At 43.2% G+C, this 27,814-nt stretch overlaps 1 protein-coding gene and 2 long non-coding RNA genes across 4 annotated transcripts; 2 read left to right on the forward strand and 1 right to left on the reverse strand.

The window, feature by feature from the left end:
- Positions 1 to 878: 878 nt before the first annotated feature.
- Positions 879 to 4,047, forward strand: LOC138120604 (uncharacterized). The gene is made up of 4 exons (XR_011155913.1): positions 879 to 927; positions 1,411 to 1,535; positions 2,429 to 2,927; positions 3,693 to 4,047. It is a non-coding gene; the product is annotated as an uncharacterized lncRNA (long non-coding RNA).
- LOC138120605 (uncharacterized) lies at positions 4,044 to 5,743 on the reverse strand. Its single transcript, XR_011155914.1, has 3 exons — positions 5,444 to 5,743; positions 4,931 to 4,999; positions 4,044 to 4,259 (listed from the first exon to the last, which is right to left on the reverse strand). It is a non-coding gene; the product is annotated as an uncharacterized lncRNA (long non-coding RNA).
- A 7,026-nt stretch (positions 5,744 to 12,769) lies between these two features.
- Positions 12,770 to 27,565, forward strand: SLC13A5 (solute carrier family 13 member 5). 2 transcript variants are annotated; one of them, XR_011155912.1, is made up of 13 exons: positions 12,770 to 12,919; positions 15,231 to 15,359; positions 16,148 to 16,284; positions 16,710 to 16,924; positions 18,240 to 18,411; positions 19,558 to 19,680; positions 20,217 to 20,429; positions 21,207 to 21,328; positions 21,602 to 21,720; positions 22,856 to 23,017; positions 24,008 to 24,145; positions 24,920 to 26,199; positions 26,669 to 27,565. XR_011155912.1 is itself a non-coding variant. In XM_069033400.1 (12 exons), the coding sequence occupies exons 1-12, from the start codon at positions 12,815 to 12,817 to the stop codon at positions 25,046 to 25,048; spliced, it is 1,764 nt and encodes a 587-aa protein (XP_068889501.1). In that variant the 5' UTR covers positions 12,770 to 12,814; the 3' UTR covers positions 25,049 to 27,565. The 2 variants fall into 2 exon arrangements, 1 of the variants encoding a protein (XP_068889501.1); XM_069033400.1 differs by having other exon boundaries at positions 24,920 to 27,565.
- Positions 27,566 to 27,814: the final 249 nt, after the last annotated feature.

The raw sequence follows: 27,814 nt of genomic DNA on the forward strand, positions 1-27,814 counted from the left end.
ACCCAGTGTGCATTGGGGTCATTTAAAGAGCAAATTGCCTTCCTGGGCTCTCCTGTAGAGATTGAACTTTGTGTAAGAAAAGTCACATAACCCAGCAAAGGAGTCCCAGCCCTGTGAGGCTCAGCCCTGCAGCTCAGCTGTGCTGGGCATCCGACACCTGCAGGGCAGATGCAGTTGTGCACCCAGGCAGGTATAGGTGTGTGCAGGTGGGCACTCCTCACTCCCCCAGGAAATGAACTCGCACCCTGCAAGCTCTGCTGTCTGGCTGATGCTGGGGTGGATCAGGAACAGTGCTCCAGCAGAGGCTCCAGCCTGTGCAGTCTAAATAGACAAAACAGTGCGAGAGAAAGTACTGAAGTATCTTTTTAAAGATGTATTATTTCAGATCTAATATACTACTATGATTAATACAGTGTGTAAAAAGATAAAGTAGCCTTTCTTCAACAGTAGAAAGACCATTAAAATATTTGTTTTCAAGGATATAGGAAACAGTGTAAAAGAAATCTTGTCCAGCTACGTGAAGAGCACTGAATAAGCATGTATTAAATGTAAATTATCATTTGACAACCATCAGTTAAAGGAATTTTCCAAATGCTACAGGAAAAAAAGCTTTCGAAGAATCCTGGTTATTGCGAACAACCTATTATGTACAACAACACATGCATTATACAGTTAAGCCAGATTTTTAGTGTTTAGTTTCCAGTATCTCTATTGATGTGACTTGGACTGCAATATAAACAGCAGTGATCGCAATCATTTGTTGCTGCCATAGCAACAGAGAAAATTAAAAGGGCAAACACTGAAGCTGAAGTGGCATCACAGTTGTAGCTTATAATTGCCTGACAGTAAAATGCTGTGTGCAGGGTGGCAGCAGCACTTGCAGGTATCTGTGAAGCAGGTTTGCTTGCAGAGATCAGTGTCATTTAGGTCAGATTCTGAAATCAAGAATGAGCACCAGCTCTCATTTTTCTACAGTTCGTTCTCTCTTTCTCTCTCTCTCATGTAGGTAGATTTAAAAAAAAAAAAAAAAAAAAGAGTTCAGAGCAATCTTATGGAGATTTAGGCTATGTCTCCATTCTCTAGGCTTCTAATTTGGAACTCAGACATAACTATTATTTGCCACTTCTGTTCTGGATTTTAGAATGTGGCAGAGAACAGAATCCCCACTATTTATGCAGTTGCACTATACCAGTTTCCACAGCCCAAGGATAAATTTCCTTCTGCTCTGCTGCCCCTGCAAGGTTTGCCATCACTTGGAGACATTTCTGCCTACCTTAGTCCACTCACTCTCCCCCACTGGCTACTTGCACTTTTACTGCATTTCTTTCTGAATTTCAGGGACATGTGTTCATATACCATAGGAGAAGATGGTCCTGGTCACCTATCTAATAGTTTGTTTACTTTTTGCAGGTTTTTTTCTAAATAATTTAAAAAGTACTTGAGCTCAAGTTTCTGCCAAATTTTATCCCAATGTGACTCAACTCAAGACACCCAGAAAGCCCTTCAGCAGCAAATGAAGAGATGTCAGTCATGAGGTACTACACAAGTTACATAGTTGGGTATGGTTCATAAAATATATGCTGTTTGTTTCAACATGCTGAGGCAGTACGGGGGCCTTGTGTTGGCTCAACAGATGACTTTTACCCTCTGGATTATAGAAGACAACAGTAAGACAATGAGATCTTGCATTGTCTTTTGCAACAGAACCACTGAGAAGCAGCAGTGGGAAAATTCAAAAATAGGTCATTTAGCTTCTCCCTATCAGCTCACTGCAGGGTATATTGTCAGTTTAATTTCCTCATTTAGTTCCTTCTGCTTCCCATAACACTGCTTTCAAATCACAACAGTGTCTGGGAGTAGGATATGCCAGCTGGCTTTGCAATGTTTTGTGTACACACAAAAATCCTGCCTTCAAATGAGATTAACCTTTGAGGAAAATTAATATACATACAGCATAGTGAGGAGCAGCCACCAGCACACAGCACCTAGGAAATGGAGGAATACAAGGTGTCCTTCATTCTGATATCTCAGAGATTGGTGTTAAAAGTTGTCACTGTGACAAAAGATTGTTTAAAAAAATACTATATGGAGAGGCACGTAGGTAAGGGTTTACTGGGGAAGGAGGGTCATACAGAAATGGATTTCCTCCTGCCACTGCCAAAGTATAAAAATATTAAGCTTCAAGGTAAAAGACTGAAATCCCAGAGTATTTGAAACCTCAGCAGTGCTTCAGGAGTATCATGCCACATCCTCTGAGTACCTGTCCTGGGAAGGCTGAGCTTCCTTTTCTTGCACAGAAATATATTTTTAATCCGATAATAGTTTTGTGCCTGGTAAAGATCTATTTTTTGTAAGAAACAGACAGTAACTAAACAAATCCTCATTACCAAGCAGAACGACGGCACACTTATTTTCTCGGTTTCTCTAGTATCTTCCAGTTCTATCTCCTCGGGGAAATCCAGGCCTACAATCCTCCTGCGCTGTCCAGGGAAGAGCACGTTGGGCCTTTATTGCCATCTAGTGACGGAAACGAGCACATTGGTACACCGAACACATCTGGGAATTTGGAAACCGAACAGCGCTTCTTCTCTCTCACCCTGAGAAAAGGTGAGGTACCTCGCGATACCCTGTTCCCCGCATCCCTTACGGACCTTGGACCTCAGGTTTGCAGACTTGTGGGAACTGCAGCTTTCATACAGTGACGTCGCTCTGCAAATGAACAGGCCCTTCACCTTCCCACCAAGACCCGGCAGTTTAGACAGAGGCCATTCACAAAATCGAAGAGTCGTGGTTTGTCCCCAGAGGACTCACCGAGCTTGGCAGCAGATTCGCCGCGCTGGGCCGCACATTCAGCACCAGAGTGACATTTGAGGTGGCCGTAACAGCCATTTCCTCACGCTGGGAGGCCGGAGACAGATTGCTTACAGGTATTCTGAAGATCCATCAGAGAGGTATTTTGTTTTGGAGACTCTCTTGGTATTGAGACAGACTCCCGGCAGCTGGTACACCTGCACACAAGGCACCAGAGCGTGCCGGGGAGGCTGCAGAGTGTTCCAGGCCATGGACACTTGGCTCGCTGCTCTCTTTATCCAGACGCTGTTGTCTTTGACCCAGCTGGGATCCTGACGTTATTAATTACCGACCGGTCCCGCGCCCGGGCTGTCCAGGCTGCTCCCGGCTCTCCTCGAGCCCGAGCCCGAGCCCGAGCCGCGGCCCCGCGCGGGTGAGCCGGTGCTGGTCTCACCGGCAGCCACACGGTGCCACCATCAGCCACACGGTGCCCGTGCCACCATCAGCCACGCGCTGCCACCATCAGCCACACGGTGCCGCCGCAGTACCGAGCACCGAGCACCCCGCGGGCCTTCGCGGAGGAAACACTTCTTCAATAGTCCAGGCCTTCCCACCCCTCCAGAGGGAAAGGCTGGAAGGCTAAAGCCGGCCCTGTGATCTGAGGTAGTTTTGTGGCTCTTTCCAGATACAGTAATTTTGGTCCCGGTCTTGCAGTACGAGGTGTGACCCCATGTGCTCTCACAATAACCTGTGACAGAGCACAAAGACAGTCTGCAGTGGTCTTGGGGTAACAGGGCTGGTGTGTGCACCATCCCCTTACTTGCCTGTTCCTGCCCATTTGCTGCCCCGTGAGCATCCATTTTCCTGCCATTGGACTCTATCAGTTTCCACTTGTATTTCAGGAGATGAATTATCCCAGGATCTGTCTGTCATCTCCTGAGATGAAGATGTTTGTGCTGGTCCTGGGTTCAGTGGCTCACTGAAGTGATGGAGAGTAGGATTTAATGTTTTCTACGTTCACTGGGCCATGACCTGATAAACACAAAGTTCTCAACTATCAGTGAGTACAAGAGGAATTGGTGGCACTCAACATGACAACGTATTCTGAATTCCTTATTTCCTTCTCTTCCCCAGAACAAGTATTTTAAAATAAACTGCTCTCCCTGCTGAAGCGGGTAGGAAAATTACATTCCTAAAGCAAGCTTACACAGAAATATTTGAAATTATGACAGCTGTTGAGCCCCCATCACATTTACAGTTTTCTGTTGAAACCTTTAAATGCTTCTCTTGATAAGGAATAAAAATCTGAGTCAGTCGTTGTTCCTAATCTAGAGTAGCAAGTTTACACTTTTATTTGCTGATAAAGCTATCATACTTTCAGTGCCTTTTCCTAAAGATGCGCTGAAGCTTCAATCTGGAGACGTGCCTCTATTTCCAGACTTAGTCACGAATGCTGTAGAAACAGTCTTCTGAAAACAAAGACCAGTTATGAGTGGTTTTAAAGTTTCCGGTTTACAGCCTTCCTATGTCATCACTCAGTTGAACAATATAAAAAAACTCGCAATGCAGTTCAAATAATCCATGTTATTACCATGTATTCACTTTTATTTCAAGACCAGAGTCGTGTAATTCAAAACTAGACACACCCCCTATTTCTCACTTTGGTGCTTTTTCTCTTTAATTCACCCAGAAAGGAAAGCTTTACAGGGAGAAGTAATACATCATTTACTGAACAAAGTGGAAAAAGGACAGATTGAGAACAACAGCTTTCAGTTTCACTTAATTAAACTGGACCAAGAGGAAATGATTCTGCCAGGATCTGAAAACCAGAGGAGGATATTCTGGTCTCTGCTTCAGTAGGGAAAGTACTGCACTGTTCAGAGTAGATTGATTTGTGAGGCACAAGACATATTAGTCTGAGTCAGGAGAGTGAAAACAGACTGGCTCTGCAGCAATGCTTCTTTAGTGCAATCTCATGGGAACACCCTGTGCGTTGGAATCTAAAGAGCTTTGTGATACTCTGAGTATTAGCTTTACAAGATGCACTTCCTCTGCAAAATATCCCATTGTTCCTGTTAACTCAGTCTAGAATCATCCTGAATGAGAAAATCTATTCTAAATTTCTGAAATTCTGCAGTACCTTTTTCCCTGTGGCTTGATTTTTTTTCATCCTAGCATTTTACGAAGTTGTCCAATGCAGACATTTGATCTAGAAAAATAAGTAACAGTCATGTCAGAGGAGAATTTAACATTATATTCAACAAGCCATCATATTCAGTAGTGAGGCAACGGGATATAATCCTACTATTTGCTTAGCAGGAACAACATGAGCCTTCAGTAAATAAGAACAGTTGCTGAAGACTTTCCAGGATTTGAGCTTAAAATTAATTATTTCAGTCATGGTTATTACTTTCCTAAAACTGAAGCAGACTATAGGCAATGGATCTTGTTTGTGTGGATGTGAGCATAAATAGTCTATGGAATTAACAAATTCCACACTTTACAAACAAGAGTGTACCTGTGGCCAACAGTTCAAGAAGCTTTGGAATACAGAGATGGGCACTGGGATCCTGGGCACTGGGGACATAAGCAGTGATTGTGTAAGTATGGCCCTTTGCAGGTAGGAAGCCAAGTCCAGTGTGTCACTTCTCACCTCATGTTTCTGAAGGGTTGGAAGTGGCAGCAGAATGTTTCAAGAGTCACAGGTCACCAGCATATCAAAAAAAATTAGTGTCTTTAAGAGCTTGAGGTGATGTGGAGCGTAGTCTCTTCTGGGAGAAGGAAAGCTAATCATCTTTCTTTTGTATAGTTTGTCCAATGGCCTTGCTACTATTCAAGACACATCAAGTTCTGCAATCCTCATGGCCCCTTTCAGCCATCTATGAGAGATGGCCAATTACCCTGAACAAAGAAATGAATGTTTTATCACTTAATTGCAAACATAGCAACAGAAAGAACCATCAGTCATGGGGGGAAATTGAGGCAGCTGCTGGGTTTGGCATGGTCCATGCACTGACTCTTCTCTCTGCCAGATACTGCAAAATTGCCCACAGTGGTATTCTGAAAAGAGAGAACATGCAGCAGGGGAGAAGGATGTGAAAGAAACCTCTGCACAGCAAAGTAGCAAGAGAGCAGCAACTTGGAAATTTGCATACAAAATATTTTTGTTTCCTACTCAATGGCTAGCATGCTCCTGATGTGTGGTTCTTCCTCTGGTCCCTCTCTCACAGGAGACCCGGATAACACTAAGGAAAATCCTAGGAACTCTTGAAATTCCCCCCACTTTGTAGGAGTGAAGATCTCTTACCAATTTTTGAAGGACTTGATCTCTCCTGACATTTTTCTTTTTATTCTGCTGGATATCCTTTCTTCTAAGAGCAGAGAGGAAAAAAACCCAAAAACTGAAAGGCTGTGTTGCAGTAACTCCACCCCAAACAGCTGTTTAGCCAAAAAATTCTTTAAAGGAGAAACAGCAGCATTGCCAGAGAAGTATTGGGGTTTGGTTTTCAGTGTGAATTCCACACACAGATTAGTTTGCTAGTCCTTAGAGAAACTCTGGGGCCTCCGTGTGCTTCTTTCCCATGTAAGTTTGATTTACATTAGCTGGTTCAGTAGATGGCAGGGTTCCTCCACCCCACTGATGCTGGTCTGGCTGGCCTCTGCCCCCAGCATCCAGGCATGCTCTGGCCCAGAGTTGAAGGAGCCTGAGGAGGCAGAGTTGTGGCACCCTGAGGAAGGAGGCACAACATGAGGTCCCTTCCAGGCTGCAGGGCCTCAGGGCTGGCTTGTGGTGAGTAGGGGGGCAGGGGCATGCTGCTATCCCCTTCACCTCTTGAGGGCAGGTCATGGTAGTATTTGGCCCCACAAACCCATCTTGGCCTCCCTGGAGCAATGCTGTTTCCCTTGGAAAAAAGCAGCCAGCTCACGGGAGGTGTTTTCCCTCCATCACCACAGGGGAGAAACCCAGCATTGGTCCCTAGCCTCTCCTCCCCAAGTGCACAGCATGGGCTGCTCAGCCATGCCCCAGCAGATGCCCAGGCCTCACTGATTCCCCAGTTTCCCTTGGACCCAGGGTATCCAAATATGTGCCAGGTGAAATCTTTAACCTGCATTAGCCAGCACTGCCTTTCCTCTCTGGGGATACTTTGCTGTGATTGGGATGGACCGACAGCATGAAGGCCCCAGGAACAGCACGTCCTGTCTCTTGCTGGACTGCAGCAATACATTTTTACATAGGAAACTTCAGAAGAAATATAAGTTAGAGAGAAAAATGAACAGAACTTCATGTTTTCAATGCCTTTTGGAAGGAAGGTCAAACCTGCTGCTACAACTGATCCCTTATAGCTATATGATGTAAGTGGTGTCTTTGATGTGACAGACCCTACCCAGTGTGGAACAATGGGATACAGGAAATACAGAAAATACTAATTGACCTTCTTAGTCTGTCAAGTAGGGGCACTAATATTAATTCTTCCACCTTGCAGGAATATCAGAAATAATTATTCACTAGACTTTGCACAATGTATCATAATGCCACAGACAACAGCTGCCACAGATGTTTCTCAGAAATTGGTGTGGTTCATTTCCCATCTAAACAAGCCCCTTCTGTCCCCCATTTTTCTCTGGGAAAAATGAAGGAAGAAGAAAAAGGAAGCGCAATAAGCCATTATTTAGATCTGGGAATAATGAATGTTTATCTGGATTTTGTAACACAAATTATGTAATGAAGCAGAGAAAAGGCTTTTGAACAAATATGTTAATGAGATGGCAGCTAAGGGAGAGGTTACAGAGCTGCCAATTCTGAATCAAATTTTTAACATGATTTTCTTTTGGATCTTTTTTCTTTTGTAGTTGTTAGCTTGCACAGCATTTGAATGGGCTTTAGGGCACTAACTATATGGGAAACACCAGTTCTAGGTCTAGAAAGACTGATCAGCGACATACACTGCCTGAGAAAACCCCACTGACTCAAAATTCATAATGAGGGCTTTTATGTAGAAAGTTGTTGGGCACAGGGATTGTGCTGAAAAGACTGTTCGTTCAGAGTCTCAAGAGCTTTTCTTGGAAAAATATCAGATACTCCACTGGGAACTTAGTTGAAAGCTACTCCTGAAGCAGCACAGTGGACTGGCAGTAGCTGGGAAGTACCGATTGGAGGGAAAATGGAGAGCAATGAAAGAGTGGTTTTCTCTGAATGCTGGTAATAACTCTTTCTATTTAAATTTAGTGTAAACCTTCCAGTGCATAAAATTACCATACAAGACCTCTTCTAGGCATCTTTTTAAGGCAAGAATCACATAGAGGTAAGTTCTGAGCTGGTTATTTTTTAAATGTGATTTTCAAAAGCCTAAGTAGAAAACATTCTTTTTCTGCTAAGTCCTAGAATGACTCAGGGTCAGTTGTTTTAATTTTTGTTTCTCAGTGTCAAATATGATACATCTTACAATCCTGGTTTAATTTTATTTTGTTAAAACTTTTGTACCTCTGGCTGTTGCATGGAGCCTGCAACATGAAAGAACTTTAAAAAGAATGTGAGGAGTTTTTGTCTTGAGAGAGAGTAGCAGTTATCTAGGTCAAATGGACTGCTTTAGAACAAGCAAACTGTACTTGTGTGCTTGGGCAGCATTTGAATTAGAAGCAGAAAATATGTCTATCTGTAATTAAATGAACCAGCTGCTGCCTGTAAAGTCACCTTTTTACAGACCATTCCTATCCACCAATAACTGGAGTAACTGGGATGATTGCCTTGTAGAGAGTGCAATATATCAGAAAAGCAGCTTCTCGGGAATGAACTAAACTATAACAAAATCTTTATTTTTCAATTTTTCCACCTGGACTGACCCTGGAATTCCTACTTTCTAAGTGGGATTGATTTCCAGTACCTTTCTCTACCAGACAATATAGGTCAGCCTTTCTTAACTGGTCTTCAGCAGTGTCCCACTTCTGACTGCAACTCTTGGCCATGGTTCACATCATTGCCTCTGGTATCTCTAGTATAAAAGAAGAGATTGCAAGACTCTGCATGTGGTTTGACAATGCTGTCAAGCTCATCGTGGCATTTGCTGTCTTGAAAGATGCAGCTGTTCCTATCACAGCTGTTCCTTGCCCAGCCAGAACTGGCCCAGTCTCTTGAGCTGGCTCTGGTGCTCACTGAACATTTCATTGAACCTATTCAGCTCACTAACAGCAGAAAAATGTTATGCTTTCTTTGTCAAGTTAAATCAAATGAGCCCCAGAGCCACCAGCTGAGAAAACGTCGCAAAGGCCAGGGAAGGTTAGTGGCGGTGAGCCACAAGATGGGCTTGGCTCTGTTACTCAAACCCTTGATTCTTGACATGCTTCAAAATACCTGTGTTTATTAGGGCAGCAGAACAGCAAATGGGAGAAGTGGTGTCTTGCAACCAGGAGAAGGGTTTTCAGCTACAAGAGAGCTGATTCAGCTCCTGGTTCCGCCTCATGTCACCACCCATGCCTAAGCCTCTTTGTAATACAAAAATTTGAATTCCTTTGAAAACTGATTTGAAACTTACTACCAAGAAGAACAAGAACAGCACATTATTCAAAATTTGGCCCAAAGGATGCTACAATCTCTGCTTCTAAATGATGTCTGCAATCAAAAGTTAATTTTACCCACTGCCTTTAAAGCAGTATTTAAAACCATTGCTCTCTACTATGTTCCGAGCCATACTGACTGGAGGAAAGGATTCCTTTTTCTTGAAGGTTTGCAATTAGTGCTCAATTAGCATGAGCCAAATTTCAGGCTGTGGGAGGTTTTTGTTTGAATGCTCTTTGGACCACCTAAATTCCTCCTGAATGTTTTGGAAGTGCTTAGGCTCTCTGCAGCTCCCTCTACCCAAGCTGTCAAACCAGTTCTGTAAAGTAAGCAGCCAAAACTTTGTCTGTCCTCTCCTTGGCACAGTGAAGAGGAAGTTCATCGTCAAATGCTATGAAAGAGCTGCCACTCCTGTAGCACCCTCATGTCCAGACAGTGCCAAATGCACCTTTGTCGTAAGCGTAAGGGAGATGGAGAACAGCTGCAGTATTTGCCAAATGGAACATGTTCCTCTGTGCTTCTCTGTGCTGATCCCTTAGAGCTGTGCTGAGTCTCGGCCTGTACTGTAAATTCCTCTTTTTCCCATCTGGATTATGCATTGCACAACTTTCCCACCTGTTTATCTGAATGTAGGCATCTTCTCTCATCCTCTCTCAGTATTCTTTTTTTTGCAAATGTTGTTGCAGCTTGCCATAATACATGATGACATACTTCTAACATCTGTATTCAGTCAACTTCTCGCCCTCCTGGTTCTTACAATAGAACATGAATTGACACATGTAAACCTTCTGTGGTTTATAAAGTAGTGATGAAGTGTGCAGTGGCAGAATGGCTTGAACAAGGTGGTAACAAGGTCAGAATTTACTTTTCAAGTTGACAGGTTCAGTTCAGTACAGGAATTTGGCTTTGCTGCTCTCCCTCAGCCAGCTGCTTTGCTTGATTTTCGCTGAATTCCTAGCAGACTTCCACAGGAACTGTAGTTGGCACTAATTTGATTTCTTCTCAGCAGTCAGCCCTGACATAGTTCATGAACAAATATTCCACATGCACTCCAACAAACCTGCTCTCCTCCTGAAGTAAACCTCTAAAAAAGGAGCCTACTTTAGCAGAAGAAGTAAAGAAGTAAAAGTTGCACATTTCCATGGTCCCACTTCAGATTTCTCCCCACTGCTGCTTTAATCAAAGTGCTGGGAATGCCTTAAATTTAAAGTTCCTAAAGGCAGCTTATCAGTGCTGGTCTTGATTCATGAAAAGATTACAGTGTCCTAGTGTAGGACCAGTGTCTCAGATAAAAACATGCTCAAATAAAGGAAATCTAGGCATGCTTTCTTTCAAATCTGCACTCAATGTTTTTCCTAGATATCTCTCACTTTTCAACCAAGCAGCTCTGCCAGAAGCAGTATGAAGTGGGTATTTATCTCTAAGGGTCAGGAACTTACTGGTCTTGACTGACACCTCCCTGTTTCCCTCCTTTTCTCCTTCCTTTTTGCTCTATAATCTCTTGGGAGGCCTGCACCATCTTCTCATCCCTGTCCAAAGTCAGCTGATCCTAAGAAACCTAGGGAACATTGTGTTTCTCGCATGCCTCTTCCTCTCCTCCCAAGGTACACCCTTTGCTGGTCCAGTGCTAGATAAGCAGCAGCAGACAGTATCCACTACCTTTCAATCTGGTTCTCTATTATTCAGGTGCTGGTTCTTTTCTATGAGTCTTTCTTTCTCTGTTTTGTTCCATACTGTTGAATGGACTTTGCATGGCACACTGAAGGCAAGTTTGCAATAATTCCACACAATAAAGGAATACTGATTCCCTTTTCTATATTGACAAAAAAAGGACTGAGGCATGAATTAGCTAATTGAATTGCCCGTGGAGTCCCATGTCTCACCCCCAGGCACAGCAAGCAAGTCTCCTTTCACAAGATTAGTCCATCCAAAGGTATCAACACATTTGTTGTCTTCCTCTTTATTTTCTTTTTTCTTCACTGCATCTTATTGAAACAAGAAAACAACAAATCATATTTGCACTGGTCTATCAGAGTTAACCTTAGAACAACTCCATTAGAGTTAACTGTTTGCATTTTCTTATTTAAGTGCTTGTAGTCCTTTTTCTTTTTTGACTAGGAACCATTTTTTCGTTGGAGATAGGCCACAGGAATGCAAGTTTTGGCCGATTCCCCACTTTCTTCTAGACTTTGCACTGGTGTGAAGTTTCCTCTGTGTTGGTAAGTTACCCAGAGGGACTGCTCCGAAAGGTTTGAAGATTTGGAATCTGTCCAGATCCGGTTGGCTACTGTTTTTCTTAGTGGGCATTCACTGCTTTTATAAATGAAAAGTAACATTGGAGTGTCTTGTTTTGAACTTCTGTCACTCAAGTTCCTCTGGTCAGCAGAGGATAAAGAGTGCAAGCTGTAGTCAGAGCTCCCTCATTACTTGCTGTGGAATCTGAAATTCTTTATTTCTGTGAGTAACTGCTTGGTAAGACTGTATTAAGAGACTGCAGGATCAAATTGTTGAGATATGATTTCTGCTGACTTCATTTCAGGTGGCTGTTGCCATCCCAGAAGCAAAACCTAAAATATCAACAATTTGTTTGTCCCCTGTCTAGTTTCCGGTCTCTCTGGTTGTTTCTTTCTGCCCTCTCAGTAGTGCTGGCCACTGTCAGTAGGATCATCCCTTTGGATTCCAAGGCTGTGCTGTAGACAAAGCCACTGAATTCAACAACATTAAAAATAACCTTTCAAGTTAACCTTCCTGGGTTATTTTTAACCCAGATCCAGAGGCACAATGCCTCTCAAAATAATAGCAAAACACAGCCATGCATGCCTGCACAGACTTCTGTTTTGGGGAGACCCCCACTGTGGTTTTCACTCTCCATTTCCCTAAAGGAGCCCAGTCCTTCCCCACCACTGTGTGAACGAGCGAGGGACGATCCTCCCTTGGCGTCACCAGCACCTCCCGAAAGTCCAGCTCCCGAAAGGGGCCGTGTCAGCACCTCGGTCCCTGCACGCGATGCGCTCCGTGAGAATCTGTGATTGCTGGCACCTTTCTGTGGGCTCTGCGAGCAGGGAGAACGTTCTCAAAACATTCTCCCGACTAGTGTGACAGCTGATACAGGCCATTGAGCAAACTTCCCTGGCATGGAGGGGCTGCAGAAGCCCCGCACGAAGGTGGCCGCAAGGGAGGGAGTGCGGGACCGGCCCCGCGCCGCGTCCCGGCGCCCCGGGCAGGGAGGGCGGGTCGGAGCGGGGCCCGGGGCGCTCGGGGAGGCTCGTTCGCTCCCGGCCCTCACCCGCGCCGCCGCCCGGGGCGGCCCCCGGCGGGGCGGGCAGGACGTGTCGCCCCCCGCCGTGTCCCTCCCGTCCCCCCTGCCGTGTCCCTCCCGTCCCCCCCGCCGTGTCCCTCCCGCCCCGTACTTAAAGCGGCGGCGGCGCGCACTGCTCCCACTCGCGCCCTGACCGTGTCACCCCACAGAACATGGCCCCGACGTGCCTGCGGCCCCTGCTGAGGTACCGCTCCTTCGCCATCCTCTTCCTCACGCCGCTGCTGCTGCTGCCGCTGCCGCTCGCTGTGTCCACGCGGGTAAGTGCCTGCCGGGCCCCTGCGGGAACAGAGCCCGGCTCCTGCCCTGCTGTCCCCCAGGTGATCCCCACTCTACCCGTCTCCGGCCCTGCTCCCTGTGGCTCCCACGGACCCAACCCATCGTGCCAAACAGATGCTATTCATTTTGGGCCAAGACAAACCCATGCGTAGCTGGCCGGCGCGTTTGAAATTGTCCCGCATTATGTCGTAGCGACTGGAGTGGGCTGAAGGGCAGGAGTGCGTCCCCCAGCTCTCTGCTGAGGCTCTGCTACTCCCAGCACGTTGCTTGGTGACATTCTCCATCCTGATGGCAGTCGGGAGCCGGCGCTGTGTTGTATGTATTGGTCAGGATTTCAAATACCATGTCCTCCAATTCATCCATTTTACTCCACGGATGGCGATGGCACAACTCCTTTGCGTTCAGTGGAGTTACACCAGCATAAAATTGGAATAACCCAGGGAAGTATGGCCTTCATTGTCTTGTAGCTTTCTTCACCAAGTGTGAAAGCTCAGTTCACATTATTTTAGCCTACTAGAGCTTTGGAGACTATTCTAATGCTAAAACCAGCCTTTCTTCTGAGCAACTTGTGTTGCTCAGTCTGTTTTAAAGTACAGGAAAATTTGATCTGTATTTATAAACCAAATTGCCAACCCTCTGGTTTACCTAAGTAATACCAACCTGACCTTTCAGTTGAATGGTGGTGCTTTATATAGTGAGGACTTCCTGACTGTTAAGCTCTACTTTGGTCAAAACTAGCAAAGACAATTTCCAAAAAAAATTCAATATGTCTTCAATTTGCCATTATTTGTAGGCATCTTGTGTCATTAGTATAACCTAAGAAATTACAGTATTTCACAATGGGAAATTAATACTTCAGTCAGTGACTGCTTTTTCATCTCTCAGCCAGAAGGCAGGTCACTGCATTTTGTGTCAACTGTACAGAAACATCAAAGAGACATTCTGTGACTGTTCCCATAAATCACAGATAAATATAGCTATAAGTACAAATACATATTTAATTCCAAATCTTTGGTCGTTTGAATTGGCCATGGTGGTTGGAGTTAATTTATAAGCTTGGTTGTATTTTTGAACTCCACATAAATTATTTACTCTTTAGTCTCTAAACCCAGTGTTTTGAATTTTATTCACTTAGAATTGTTTATCTATCTTTCATACTAGCAACAGATTAACCACAGTCAGTTCTAGCCCTGCATTACTGCAGTACAGCATGAATTGTATTGTGGGCTCACCTTATATGTATAAAGGGAAGAGACTTCAGTAGGGTCTGCCTGGTATCTTCTAGTCTCTGAAGAAATTTTTTTTTTAAAACTTGTAACCTGAGGGGAAAAAAATACAAATTACTTACAAAAGGTGTTTTCTGGTTCTTAAACTTCTCAACAAAGTTAAGAAAAACGCAGCCCTACTTACAAATATCACCTGATGTCAGTTTTTAAATGTCACTGTCACACCATTTATTTTAGCAATAAAGTCAGATTTGTTGTATTAGAGTAAAATCCTATAAACACATGCCCTAAATAGGAGCAAATACTGAACTACAGAACACTGACTTCAGCTTTCAAACAGTTCACTGTTAGCTAATGAAGGCTTGCTTTTCCCAACAATTTTTAGAGTACAAACCACGGAAGGCTGGGATACAGAAATGCCTGATCCACAGCCCAAAAAGGCAGGTTGCAAGAATTCTAATCTAGGGAATCCGCTTAGCAGGTAGGGACCATAAGATTTGGGAAAGTTGTTTAGTACCTCTAATGTGCTTAGTCACAAAAAAAAAAAAAATTATAAAAGAGTTTTACTTTAGTAGTTACTTTAAAAAGCAGAGAACTTTTAAATTATTCAGTGAAATAGTTTCTGAGTTCAGCTGTGTTACAGGACATACATCAAAGACTTGTGAATTTCAGGCAAGCTAATCATCTTGGTCATCCATTTAGAAAAATTAACTCTATATTGCTGTTCTTGGCTCCTAGATGTAAAATCTGCTGACCTCACCCACCAAGAGGTAATTGCACACGGCGAACTGTGCACTTACCTCACGGTGAAAGATTTGTTTTTCTCACAGCATTTATATTGTGTGGATGGATTAAAGCAAACACTATGGTCTTCTTGGTCAAAAAGATGTTTTTAGACAAGTGACTTCAGAACATGATTTAAGAGCACAAGTTTAAGTCCTCATTCAATGTAATTTGTTAAGCTACAGACAGTGGAGTGTGTGAGCCACTTGTAAGAGCTACCAATGTATTTCTTATCTTTAAAAACAGTTTCTAATGCTTAAATGTGTTTTCTATTATGTTGTAGGAGGCCAAATGTGCATATATCATCATCATCATGGCTGTGTACTGGTGCACTGAAGTGATTCCCCTGGCTGTCACCTCCCTCATGCCAGTGGTATTTTTCCCTCTGCTTGGAGTTCAGAGCTCTAAATCAGTAAGGAATTCATGCAATCCAGGTCTGATACAGGGAAATCCAGTGCTCTGATCCCTCATCAATATTTAGCCAACAAGTCCATATTAGTGTTCAGGGTTCTTATATGGGAAGATGCTGAACTACATACACATTTGCCCAAACTGTTAAGAGGGGAGGGCTTGAGGTGGTAGAGGGAAGGGTCTGTTTTGGGCATGGATCCTGCTGGAGAGCATCCCACTAGTGCCAGCAGTCTGTGTGTTCATAACCTCTGAGAAAGTAGTGCTGACAGATCTTCTGGGAGATCTCAAAATGCATGGGACAAACTTCTAAGAGGATAGATGGCATGGTGCCAGCAGGTATGCTGTGTCCTCTCCAGAATTCATCCTAGACTGTTTGTACTGGAGCATTAGTCCAAGGCAGAGGCTGTATTCAGGTTCTGTAGCCCAGCTTCACTACTGCCCAACAAGCTGGTAAAGGCAGGTGTGGTTGTTGAAGGTGCTGAGAAAGCCGTTTTGGAGCTTGACATTTCCAGTGCCTTCCATACTTTGAGCCCCCAGCTGTGTTTTAGGAATCCAGTGTCATTTTGCACAATGATGCACAAAGACCTCCTGCACAGGCAATTCAGCAGTTACACAGGTGATCAAGGGTTCAGAAAACTGCATGGAGCTCTCAGGCAGCAGCTGCCTCTTCTGCCAGTGTTGGGTGGGGTTTGGTCCAGTCCGTGGATTTGAGAGGGTAGTAGGCAAAATGCAGTAGTGAAGCAAGTAAGAAGCAACATTTGGGCCCGACTTACCTTCTCTGTCTTTCAGGTTTGCTTGCAGTACCTAAATGACACAAACATGCTCTTCGTTGGAGGGCTGATTGTTGCAATTTCTGTTGAACAGTGGAATCTTCACAAAAGGATTGCACTGAGGGTCCTTCTGATTCTTGGGGTGAAACCTGCACTGTAAGAGTATTCCATTGGTTTTTTCTTACCTCTTACCTCAGTTTAGGAGAGGCCTAGGGATAATGTTTAACAGTCAGCAGAGAAAGAGTTCCTTCAAGAACCAATTGAGCTGTATTTGCACAGAGTTTTCAGAAATGAAGTCTAGCAACAGGAATAGTTTATTTGTCCTTTATCCAAAACTAGCATCTGACTAAATTGTAGAGGCTTGCCACTGGGGACAAAATTATGACAGACTTAATCATGCACTGGGATTCCTTCAGTGAAGGTGGCAGAGCTGTCCTAGAAGGGAGTCTGATCCTGCTCTGTATTACTGGATGCTGCACACATCCCTGTTGGGCTCTGCTCTCCAAATTACAGTGACTACAAAGCTTAGCAGCATCTGTTCACTCTCTTCCCCTCTCCTCTGCGTTTTTCTCTCTTTTCAGCCTCATGCTGGGATTTATGATAGTCACTGCCTTCCTGTCCATGTGGATAAGTAACACAGCTACCACTGCCATGATGGTTCCCATTGTCCAGGCTGTCCTGGATCAAATGGACAACACGGAGTATGATGTGACCATGATGGAACAAGCAGCTGGGCAAACAAATACAGTTATTGAGCTGGAAGAAAAGAGCACATCAGACTCCACTGCAGTGCATGGTAAGGGCCTGCTCACCAAAAAGCGGATGCTACTGAGCTTGCTACACTCACAGCTCCCCAACCTAGGATTGCTGTGTACACTTTCCAAGGAAAGAGGATGGTAACCTGACTGAAACCCCCTAAATACATAACATTCAGGTTTTACAAAATAGCTTCCAATTTTGATGGCTGCCGTTTTGTATGCTAGTGCTAGATCCCAGACAGGTTGTTATGTTCTTTCTTTTGAACTGGAGTCATCCTCCTACAGTTTCCCCAGACTTAACCGCCTGTTTAGGGAAGTGAAAAGCATATCCTGTGGGAAATAACCATCCACCCCCCTAACATCCCACTTTCTAAATCTTGTGATTATCAGTGAGGATTCAGCTTCTAAGCCATGTAGGGCTATTTGAAAAAAATCAATCATGTAAACACAATCTATTTTGGTTCTGGGGTAATAAATATCTCTTTATTGACCAGATTGTATGTGGAGGTGGGGAGAAGAAAGAGGACTACTTTAAAAGCCACGTGGAAAAGAGGAACTGGTGTAATTTGACTCAGAGTAGACAAACTGCTCTTGTGTGTGATCTTACCCTGATCTTACCTCAAGGTCCTCTGCCAATACTGTGGTTCTGCAGTAGGTTTTACTTCATTTGAAATATGTGCATAAACTCAGTCCCTCTCATTTCGCTGCTCTGCTGTGCTGTTACAGAGGGCTGTATTATTAAATGTGATTAAAGATCAGATCCCAAGTGTAGTGAAGGTAATTAGAGTGTGCAAAAAACACCCTTTGATATTGTTGAGTTGGCTGTAATTGACATAAATTCTTTATCCTGCTCCATTAGTCCAGTCAGACTTCAAGATTAGAGTGTTAGCTTCAGAGAACAGTGGACACTGCAGTAAAGTTTCATGGTTATTGTAAACTGGCATAACATATTGATTAAGTTATGCCAAGCAAGGATTTGGGTTTCAGTGGGGTTTTTTCTGCCTGTATTCATATCTGTTAAAGCTAGTTGGGTTCTCACTGTGGGACTGAAATGGTTCCAGTGACTACAATATTTGGCTGGTGGTAAGCCTCTCTGTGAAATAAGAAATTACTGATGAGGAACTGTGGCACTGATGTGGACAACAGCATCCTTGGATCATGTAAACCCAGACTGTCAGCCTCTTTCTTCAGCTCCTCATGAACATTAGTCCAAAGTATTTAGGGACATGTCTGTGAGTTTTTTAATTAAAATAAATGGCACATACAAACTGGAAGCACTGAGCCTACAGACCCTATCCTGAACTCTCTGCCTTTCCAGTTTTACCTGAGGCAAGTCATTTTCTTTGTGTCTAGCCATAAGCAATGGACAAGTCCCTGATGACCCCAAATCTTCTGAGGAAAAGAAAATGAGGAAGCGTATATGCAAGGGAATGACACTTTGTGTATGCTATGCTGCCAGCATTGGAGGAACTGCAACACTTACTGGAACAGGACCAAACATGGTACTGAAAGGACAGATGAATCAGTAAGTCATTTTTGCTGCTTCTTTTAGTTATACTGTTGTACTGTTTCTGTGACCAGTTGACTGGTCTTAGATGACAATTTGAGTTGCGAACTTTAAGCAATAAGTTGAGGAGCTGAGAGTGAGAAATGTGTATGAAGAGTTGGGCCTCATTTTTTTTGCCTCAGCATCTTTTAAAAGGAGGCTTTGTGATGGAATTATAGGTCTTCTGAGAAAATTGGAAATAGTTGCTGGCAATTGACATGCAAGTGGTTGATTATGAGATATTGGTTCTTGTGTGTCCTCTTTTTCAACTAAAATACAGTACATCAGAAGAGGAACTGCAGTAAAGAGCACCAGAAGAATGTAGATTACTTGTAAGCACACTGAAGAGCTCTAGAAGGAACTTGGCCCCTCCTATAATACTCTTCCTCCATACTGTGCCTGTGGAAATTGTACAGTTGTGTTGTACTCTCATTGCTAAACTGAGTTTGGGAACTGATTTCCATGAAACCCAATCCACAGTGGAAATTTTGCAGACTCAACATCAGTCCCTCAACATTGCTTCCTTGTTTTGAAAGGACTTCAGCCTCAGCTGCTACATTATCTGTTGGTTTTAATACCCAGCTGGAAGTTTGCTATTGATATTTTTCCTCCGATCATTATTGGCGGACACAGGGAAGAACAAAAATTGCCATTCTTAAAACACTGTCTTCATTCTTTCAAGCCAACTAGCAACTTTTTCTTCTGTTGAAGGCAGCAGAAGTAAAGGTATTAATTTCAGGAAAGACATTTCTTGCTCTCTTATTAGAATGAATTGGGAGGAAGAAAAAATATCCTGTCTTGGGATAAATGAGCAGGTGTGTTGGAAGTGAAAGGTACCTAGGATGTATGGGAGATCTTTCAGCCACACTTGTCTGACTGAGACAAGTATCAACATAAGCTCCTATATGCATCAAAGTAAGACATGGGGAAAATTGAGGATAATTTAAGTTCTGCTCTGAAATCAGGCTGTCTTCCTCTGTGACTTCAGTTAGGCTGTGGATGTTGCCTATGATTGCTTGTAATGGTTATCCTAGATGTACATGTATAATTGTCACTAGGACATATTAAAGGGAGAGTAGATTACAAAAGGTTTTGACATTCATACAGAAAGTCATTTCTTTACAGGTTATACCCCAACAATAATGATATTGTGAATTTTGCTTCCTGGTTTGGATTTGCATTCCCAAACATGATCCTGATGTTGGTGCTAGCTTGGCTTTGGTTACAGTGCTCCTTCATGGGACTCAAGTGAGTATTTATCTACACAATATTGTGTAAACCCCTCAGTAAGTTAGTGCAGATCAGCTTACTGAGACATCTGGGTAAAACAAATGCACTGACAAGTTATTAATCTGGTAGCAGAGAGCAGGTCCATTTCACAGAAATTTTGAGGTCTGGAAACCTTTTGTGTTCATGAGAGGTACACTAAGGCAAAAGCCTTATACATTCTTAATCTTCAGACAGAATTGCCTTTTTATTTTTCAATCTCTCACCTGTGAATTTCAGCCCTAGGAGAGCTGGCAAAGCTGGTTTGCAGCCATTGATTCAAACCTGAGTTTTTCATCCCAGGTTACTCCAAATTGCCATCCTTTGATAGATCCCATTCTTCTGTGAGAACTGGCATGTCCCCACAAAATACTTTGGCACTGTTGTGATTTCTTTATTTCTGGCCTCTGCTGTAGTCTGTGTCTGTCCCCAAGAGTGATAGCTTCAGAGTGATAAGGATGTTAAATCCCTCTAATATATTCATACTTACAGGGTTTTTTTCTCCATTTTTCTTAAAGCTTTAAAAAAAGCTGGGGCTGTGGGACAGAGAGAACTGCCAAAGAAAAAGCTGCATACAATGTGCTGAAGGCAGAAATGAAGAAGTTAGGCCCTATCTCTTACGCTGAATTCAATGTCCTCCTTATGTTTGTATTGCTGGTGCTCTTGTGGTTTTCCAGACACCCAGGCTTTGTAAAAGGCTGGGCCACCAGGCTCTTCCCAGAAGGAGAAAAGTAAGTTTTTAGGTGTTTTTTTCATCTTTTACCCTCTTGGTTACTAAAAAGATTCCCTTGCTCATATGTTCCATTTTGAGTGTGGGGTCATTAATTCCAGCTTTACCTGACTTCACATTTGCTGGCTTGATCCAATGGCTTGTACATGACACCACCAATTATCTATGATTTGACAGTTTGTGCTGCAGTGAAAAGGCTGGAGACTGAGACATGGAGCAAGCTGAACCTCCTAAAGGAAGAGAAAATTCTGTAATGCTGGTCTCAGTCACACTGACATACACCTTCGTATTTTGTTTTTATGAGCTCCAATCAGTTGCAGTGACATTTGAATATTTGGTAATATTGCCTCTAACCAATACCTTAGAATTCACTGGAAAATTGATTTTGTGCTTTGAATGGCTTCTTTGCATAGTGTTCATGCATGGCATGTTAGGAACATAAAATACATGTTGAGATTATCATTCAGGCCATTTCTTTAGACGTCCATCTTTAAGATACAACTGTTGAATCTTGGCTTCAGCACAGAGAAGGAACCCTGCTCCAGGAGGGATGAGTTGTCATCCGGGACTCTGGTTATTAATGTGTATTGTATTTTTTTTCTTTTATTACTGTGTTTATGTTATAGCAGGTCTGAGAGACCTCAGACATGAGCTAATGACCCATTTTGCTCAAGCCCCAAATGGGATGGCAAAGATCAGTGACTAGAGTGCTGGAAGGCAGCCCTTTTCTAGGAGAAAGATGTCCATTTTCTAACCTATATCCTCTTTTCTTCATTAGGTATATCACTGATTCTGCTCCTGCTGTGTTTATTGCCCTGCTACTGTTTATCCTTCCTGCTCATAAACCCAAATTCATAGCCTGGAGTCAAAGCATGTCTGACTCTGAACAGACTGAAGAAGGTATTTAAAAGAGAGATTGTAATATTGTGAAACAGCTAACCCACTCAGCTAACAAGGCAGAAGCATGCACTGGATTTGCATGCAGTTCTTTATAGCAGCTCACCTATCTCACTTGTTGGGCAGGGCTGGGGCACAGTCCGTGCTCACGTGTGTTACCCTCACCCTGTGCAGATTTCTCAGTAATGTGCATCTGCCCACTGGTACCTTATAGAACAGGAGACAAAGTGTCTTCGCTCTCCTAAAACATGTTCTACTTTTCATTTCTCACTTCAGATATTAAAAAGCCATTTTTATCAGACCCGCTGCTAGACTGGAATGTGGTTCAAAGGAAGATGCCCTGGAGCATTGTGCTGCTGCTGGGAGGAGGTTTTGCTTTGGCTGATGCAAGCGCAGTATGTCCTGACATCTGTTTTTCTCTGACTCAAAGGCGAACTTCCCTGGTTTGTTATCTAGTCCTGTATTACTGGGCATGCACCCAAAGCCAAACCCAGTAGAGAAGTTCAGATCTGGAGGCAGATCTAAATTAGCAAAAACTGAGGAGAGGTGAACGCTTGTGAGTCTTTTTTAGGAGTTTTTGTGCTCTGACCAAGTTTCTTTAATTTATCTTACCTCTTTGAGACTGCCGAGTAGGTTGGGATCTTCACTGTCTGGACAGCCCAGGAAAGCATCCTTTCTTATTTCTGTAATCATCCCAATCCCAGCCATGGCTAGAAAAATAGAAGCATAGACAAGACTTGTAAGATTTTCAGAACCATTTGTGGTTTGTTTAAAGGTTATATATCTTCAGACTTAAACCAAAACCACTTTCAGAAAGAAAATCCTGGGTTGATGCTGTGTTCATAAATTCACAGAAAATGCGGCTAAATTCCCAAAACAGGAAGGAATCTTGAGGTGAACCACATTGTTTCCTTCACCACTGCTAAGATGCATCTAAATCAAAGCAAGCCTTAGATATCAGTAGTGCCATACTTGGGGGAAAGTCACGTTCACATCTAAGTTTTGTGGCTAATTAGGTTTAAACCATGGGGCAAATTAAAGCTCTGGGGGCTTACTTTCATCTACATACATCAGACATAAATTATTAAAGCTCCAGAGCATTAAAAACAATCAAGTCCGAGATTTTGTAACCTGTTTGTATCAACTACTGACTGTGTTCCTACAACAGAGCATTCAGACAGAATCATAACCTTCAGAAACCCTAGAAGTTTCTGGGCCATACATTAAGTTTTTGCAATGGCCTCAGAAATAACACTTTCTGTTTAGCAAGAAAGCCATAATTTTGTAACCTAAGTGTGAGCAAGTATTTGATTTCCGGAAGAATCAGAAAAGTGGGATGCAGTATTATGTCTAGTTGGCAAGGAATTTCTTTCCGTTTTTGTGACAAATCATTGTACTTTCCTGGATGGTGTTTGTATAACTCAGGACTCCTTTAGCGTTATTTGACAGGAATGTTGCACATAACATGACTTCCCTGCTTGTGAGTCAGGGGTTCTAAACCTCACTGAAACCCACTTTTTTTCTTGTCAGAACTCTGGGCTCTCAGCTTGGCTGGGTCATCAAATGACTCCACTGGGATCTATCCCGCCATGGGCCATTGCAACAGTGCTCTCCCTTATTATAGCTGTCTTCACTGAGTGCACCAGTAATGTGGCCACAGCCACCCTCTTCCTGCCTGTCTTTTCATCCATGGTAAGACTGCTTCCATCCTGTTGCCCTGTCAGCTGGAAGATCAGAGTTAAACTGGGTGACAAAGCAGTATTACATTTATTGTCTTGGATGTTGCTCCAGTGTTTCCTCACTTAAAAGGAAGCCACGTTGTGCCTTCTGTAAGGTGTGTGCCTTGGCCCTGGAGAAAGTGAAGTCCCTTTTTCAATACAGATCAGCAAACATCAGTTACTTTGGTCATTTTGAACCATCACTTAGAACTGGAAAAACACACACACACAAAACCCAAACCAAAACAAAATCTAGCACTTTCTGATGATGCCTTTGAATGATGCATCTTCACATTTTGTGCTAAAATACACAAAGTGGTAAGCCTGATTATTAATAATGTGTCATTTCTCATAGGAACCCAGAACAATTTTAAAACTTAGGGAGGAAAACCTGGTAAGTTTTGCTGCCTTTTCTGAGCAGATTTGAAACTGTGGCATAAAGAGAAAAATAGGTTACTTTGTTCTTTATTTGGGAAAGGAAAAGCACTTTGTTCTAGACTATTTGACCAAAGTAAAATTACCCCAGTCAAGGTACTGAGCTATTAGTGACTTAAATTGGCACTTAAGTTTTGATTCCAATAGAGTTTATGTAAAGTCTTAGAGTGTCTCTCCATGTGCCTAGTAATTATAATCCCATTCCTGTGTTCCCTGGAAAAAGGGTGGTCCGAGGTCAAAGAAAAGATTGTTGGATATATTTGACCAGAACTCCAAATTATACCATAGAGCAAAACAAACAACATGAAAGAATCAAACCTTGTTTTTAAGTATCATGGGACAGGAAACAACAGCAAAGTTATGTTTAAGCACATACAGATTTCAGAATAAAATGTTTGTAAATTATTCTGGTGATGTAATACAAGGAAACAAAATAAGCCTATGTATCTCAGTGGTCTGGGGTAGATTGATCCTTTATACTTTTCTTTTCAAACACCTCCAGAGTGATATTCTCTCCATTTCATTTCAGGCTGCATCTGTCAAGATCCACCCTTTGTATGTTATGCTGCCTGGTACTCTCAGTGCTTCATTTGCCTTCATGCTACCTGTTGCAACACCACCAAATGCAATAGTGTTTTCTTACGGCCACATCCGTGTTTTGGATATGGTAAGATGCCTTGTCTCTTATCTGAAATTCTCCATTGCTTTCTTCCTGAAATATGGTGAGCTTAATTTTCTTTGCAGAGTGTTTCCATAGTACCAGGAAGCTCTTACGGGCTGTAACTACCACCCTATGCCCCTCTCTTCTGCAGTGTTAATATTGGGATAAAAATTTGCGTCTCTGAAGTAACAGAACTTTTCTCACAGGCTTTGGCAGACATACAGACTGGCCCAAGTGAAATGAAAAACTGACAAATCATAAGTCTCTGAAACCTGAAGGGTTAAAGTGCGGGCATGCTCTGCAGTGTTCTGGGGCTTTGGCAAGTGTCTGAGGCCTTGTCTCCATTGGAGCTGAAAGCAGAAGGTAGCAATCAGTAGCCCTTGGCTCTGGTCCTCTGATTTTCTGCCAGACCACACAGGGCAGGTTCTGGGCGGAACACACAAACATTACTGTTTTTCTAACTGGACACTTGAAGAGGGCATAAGCAGTTCTCTAACTAATAAGAACAACTTATTACACATGCCTTAAAGCTCCTAGACTCATTATATACATAGCAAAGTGCTCAAAGACTTTGCACAGTGTGTTCCCTGGTATCTCCACCTAAGCAAGAGCATAAGGCAGTGGATACAATGGCTATTTCTGTGATTTATATGACCATCTTTCTTGTGTATGTACAAGTAGGCCTTGCTGCAGTTTGCTGTGCTGGTGTTTGGGTGTTGCTGGTTTGGACTTGCTGTGCTGGCATTTGGTTATTGTTGGTTTGGATTTTTTTCCTCACAGGTTAGATCTGGAATAGTGATGAACATCATTGGAGTCTTCTGTGTCACACTGGCCATCAACACGTGGGGAAGACCTATGTTTGACCTGGACACATTCCCAACCTGGGCAAACAGCACAACAAATCAGTGAGCGGTGAAGAATTTGTGTGTTAAACAAGGAAAGGACCCTTACTACTCCCTATTGCCTAAAGTCCTGTATAGAGTCTCATCACCACTTCAGATCCAGTGTTGGTTGTTTGCTGCCTTCCAGCAGTCACACATCAGTTCAGGGTTGAACCAACCCAAACGTACTCCAGTTGTGCTGGAGCCAAAAGTGTTTGCAATTATACAACCTTAAGGATCATATGTCGGGATCATAAGTATGATCAAATGATCCATTGTTCCTCCAATCAAGGTCAAGAATTAGGATTTATCAAACTTTCAATAAAGAGAGGGGAGGCTGTTGGATCAAATGGTTTGAACTATTATATCACTATACGTACTTGTAAATCATTAGCATTGAACATTGCACTCAGGCAGGGGCTGAACATTCCTTACCTATTCCTTATATCTACAAGTCAGCAACTGTACAGAGAAATCCCTGTTGTCACTGGTCTAGTGAAGAAGGGGTATGTGATGTTATGCTATCTTATGTTTTAGTTGGGCCGCAGCCATGTGGTGGGATCCTTCCAAGTCAATATCCAGCACGCTTTCTCTTGGCTTGTTTTCACTCCTAAGTCTCACTGCATTTAGACGCCTTTATTGAGGGTTGAGATAACATAATTCCATGCTGGTCATGATTCAGCTGATGTCTCGGACAATGATGCATTAAGGCTGGCTCTGTGCTTCTTGCACTGTGGCAATTAGAGGGAGGGGAGCCTTTCCCTCAGTCACATGTGTGATTTCACATGCCAACCAGTGTTCTCTGAGTGCCAGCCTGGAGATGACTAGTGGCCCATAGGACTTCACACCTATTGCAGAAGTTCCTGGATTAGCCCCTGATGTGCCTTGTTAATTAACTCTGGAATTTTGAGCAAAGTCAAGACATGAGAAAGACTCTAATTGATGACCTGGGAAAAATTTAGGGATCCAGATTTTAGTGCTTCTGCTGCTGGCTGACAGCAGTGGGAGTTGTCTTGTGTACTTTGGAATTAATGTCTTGTGAAAAAAGTAGTTTGTAATAGTTTGTAACCTCTTTATGCCATTTCTGTTACAGAAATAGTCTACAGAATGATTGGTGTTGGGCTGGGTGTACTTCATCAGTGGTACATGGACGCTTTTCCTTCAGCCCTGGGGATGGAGGTGGGTGGGAGGTAAAGCTCTGTCTTAGAGTGGAAGGATGTGTGGGTATGACCTGGGTTTTGCTCCCAGACTTGCTGTGTACCCCCGTGCAAGCCAGTTCACCTCTTTTTGGCTATTTCCCCTCCTAAAAAAGATGTTATGGAACCTATCTACCTCACCAAGGTGTTGTGAGGACATAAGGGTCAAATTCTGCACCCATGCTGATTTTCCACCTCATGATAATGGGTGCAAGGTGTTAAGTTATAGAACCATAGAATTCTGTGTAGAAGATCTGGCATATAGCATAGTATTGTGTGTAGGATATTCAGTAGTTCTGTTACTAATGTGAATGTTCTTTATGGAACTGGAAAAACACATTTTTATGTAAAAGTGAGGGAAATATTTATCCACAGAATGACCAGGTGCTTTTTTGAGCAGAAAACTGCTTCAAGAATTGATTTTCATGCCTTTATCTTCTGTGCTCTTTCAGGGTGCTTAGCACCATAAACTCTCTGCTGAATGTTGCTCCCGAGTGCCACCAAAGGCTCCCTGTCTACCCAGCTGGCTGCATGTGGTTCAGCCTCATACTTCTTCTGGGGAATGGTGGAGCATGTGGATAAGCACGCTTCCACTTGCAGAGTCTATCTAAGGAAGAGGCCAGTTCTAGTGCCAAGAAGTGGCTTGCTCACAGATATTTGTCACCACCTGAAACTTATCACAGTATTTGTTTGAAGAAAGTGAAACCAGGAACAGCTGAGCACCTTCTGTCCTTTGGCAGTCACCACTTAATGCTGATTTGCATCTCTAGGTGTCTAAATGCATTTGCGAAAGGGACTTTTTCTGCTTTCTGATGGACTTCACAGTGTGGGAATGCTTCCAGATACAAGGTGCTTGCTCTGCTCTGTCTTACGAGTAAGAGGGGAGCTTGCATAGGTAGATGACACTGAGCTTGGCTATCTCAGTTCATGCAGACCAAAACTCCTCTAAAACTGGTTCCAGCTAAAAGCTGTAGGACAGCACTTCACTGTCCTGTTTGCCGAAAAGAATGTTCTGAAAGTTTCTTGAAGGGGAGAAGTTGCCCTCACCTCAGCTAGGGAAGAGCTTCACTCTGTTGCTGGACAAGAAGGAAGCAAATGCTATTTTCATCAACAGTCACACAGGGTGATTCATGGTCAGGAGTGCTGGGGCAGGGGAAGCGTGCATGTGGGGTAATAAAGAGTGTTGGGTTTATTGTAACTGTGATTTACTGGATGTGTCACCTCTCTGTACTGTTAACAGCAGTTTCTTTTTGAGACGCTTTTATGACATTCTGTATTGATTCATATTAATTTAAATGGGTGGGTTGCGTAAGTAGAGCCTGGCAAATAAAAACTTTCTAGAAACAGCATGGATTGTTTCCTGTGTACCATAGTGGACCACTTGTTTCTGCATTAGCTGCTGCTGTACCGTGGTGTTGCTCCAGTAAGATCCAGGAGGGTACATGCTGTAATGAATAATGCAAAGCAGAGATTTGGACACCACTCTTAAGTGTCTTCAGACCTGAATATCAGTGGTTTCTCTTCTTTCAACAGCTAAGTGATAACTCAAGTTTGCACCTCTGAAGATGCTCAGGTGGGACCAAATCAGGTGGCATACC

Source organism: Aphelocoma coerulescens, chromosome 19 (genome assembly GCF_041296385.1).
Source record: "Aphelocoma coerulescens isolate FSJ_1873_10779 chromosome 19, UR_Acoe_1.0, whole genome shotgun sequence".
Taxonomy (NCBI): domain Eukaryota; kingdom Metazoa; phylum Chordata; class Aves; order Passeriformes; family Corvidae; genus Aphelocoma; species Aphelocoma coerulescens.

Excerpts from the sequence above, each read along its gene's own strand:
- SLC13A5 (XM_069033400.1), top strand. The coding sequence starts at position 12,815 with ATGGCCCCGACGTGCCTGCGGCCCCTGCTGAGGTACCGCTCCTTCGCC. Across the intron at positions 15,360-16,147 it reads GAGTTCAGAGCTCTAAATCA|GTTTGCTTGCAGTACCTAAA; the intron begins GTAAGGAATTCA and ends TCTGTCTTTCAG. Across the intron at positions 19,681-20,216 it reads TGCTCCTTCATGGGACTCAA|CTTTAAAAAAAGCTGGGGCT; the intron begins GTGAGTATTTAT and ends TTTTTCTTAAAG.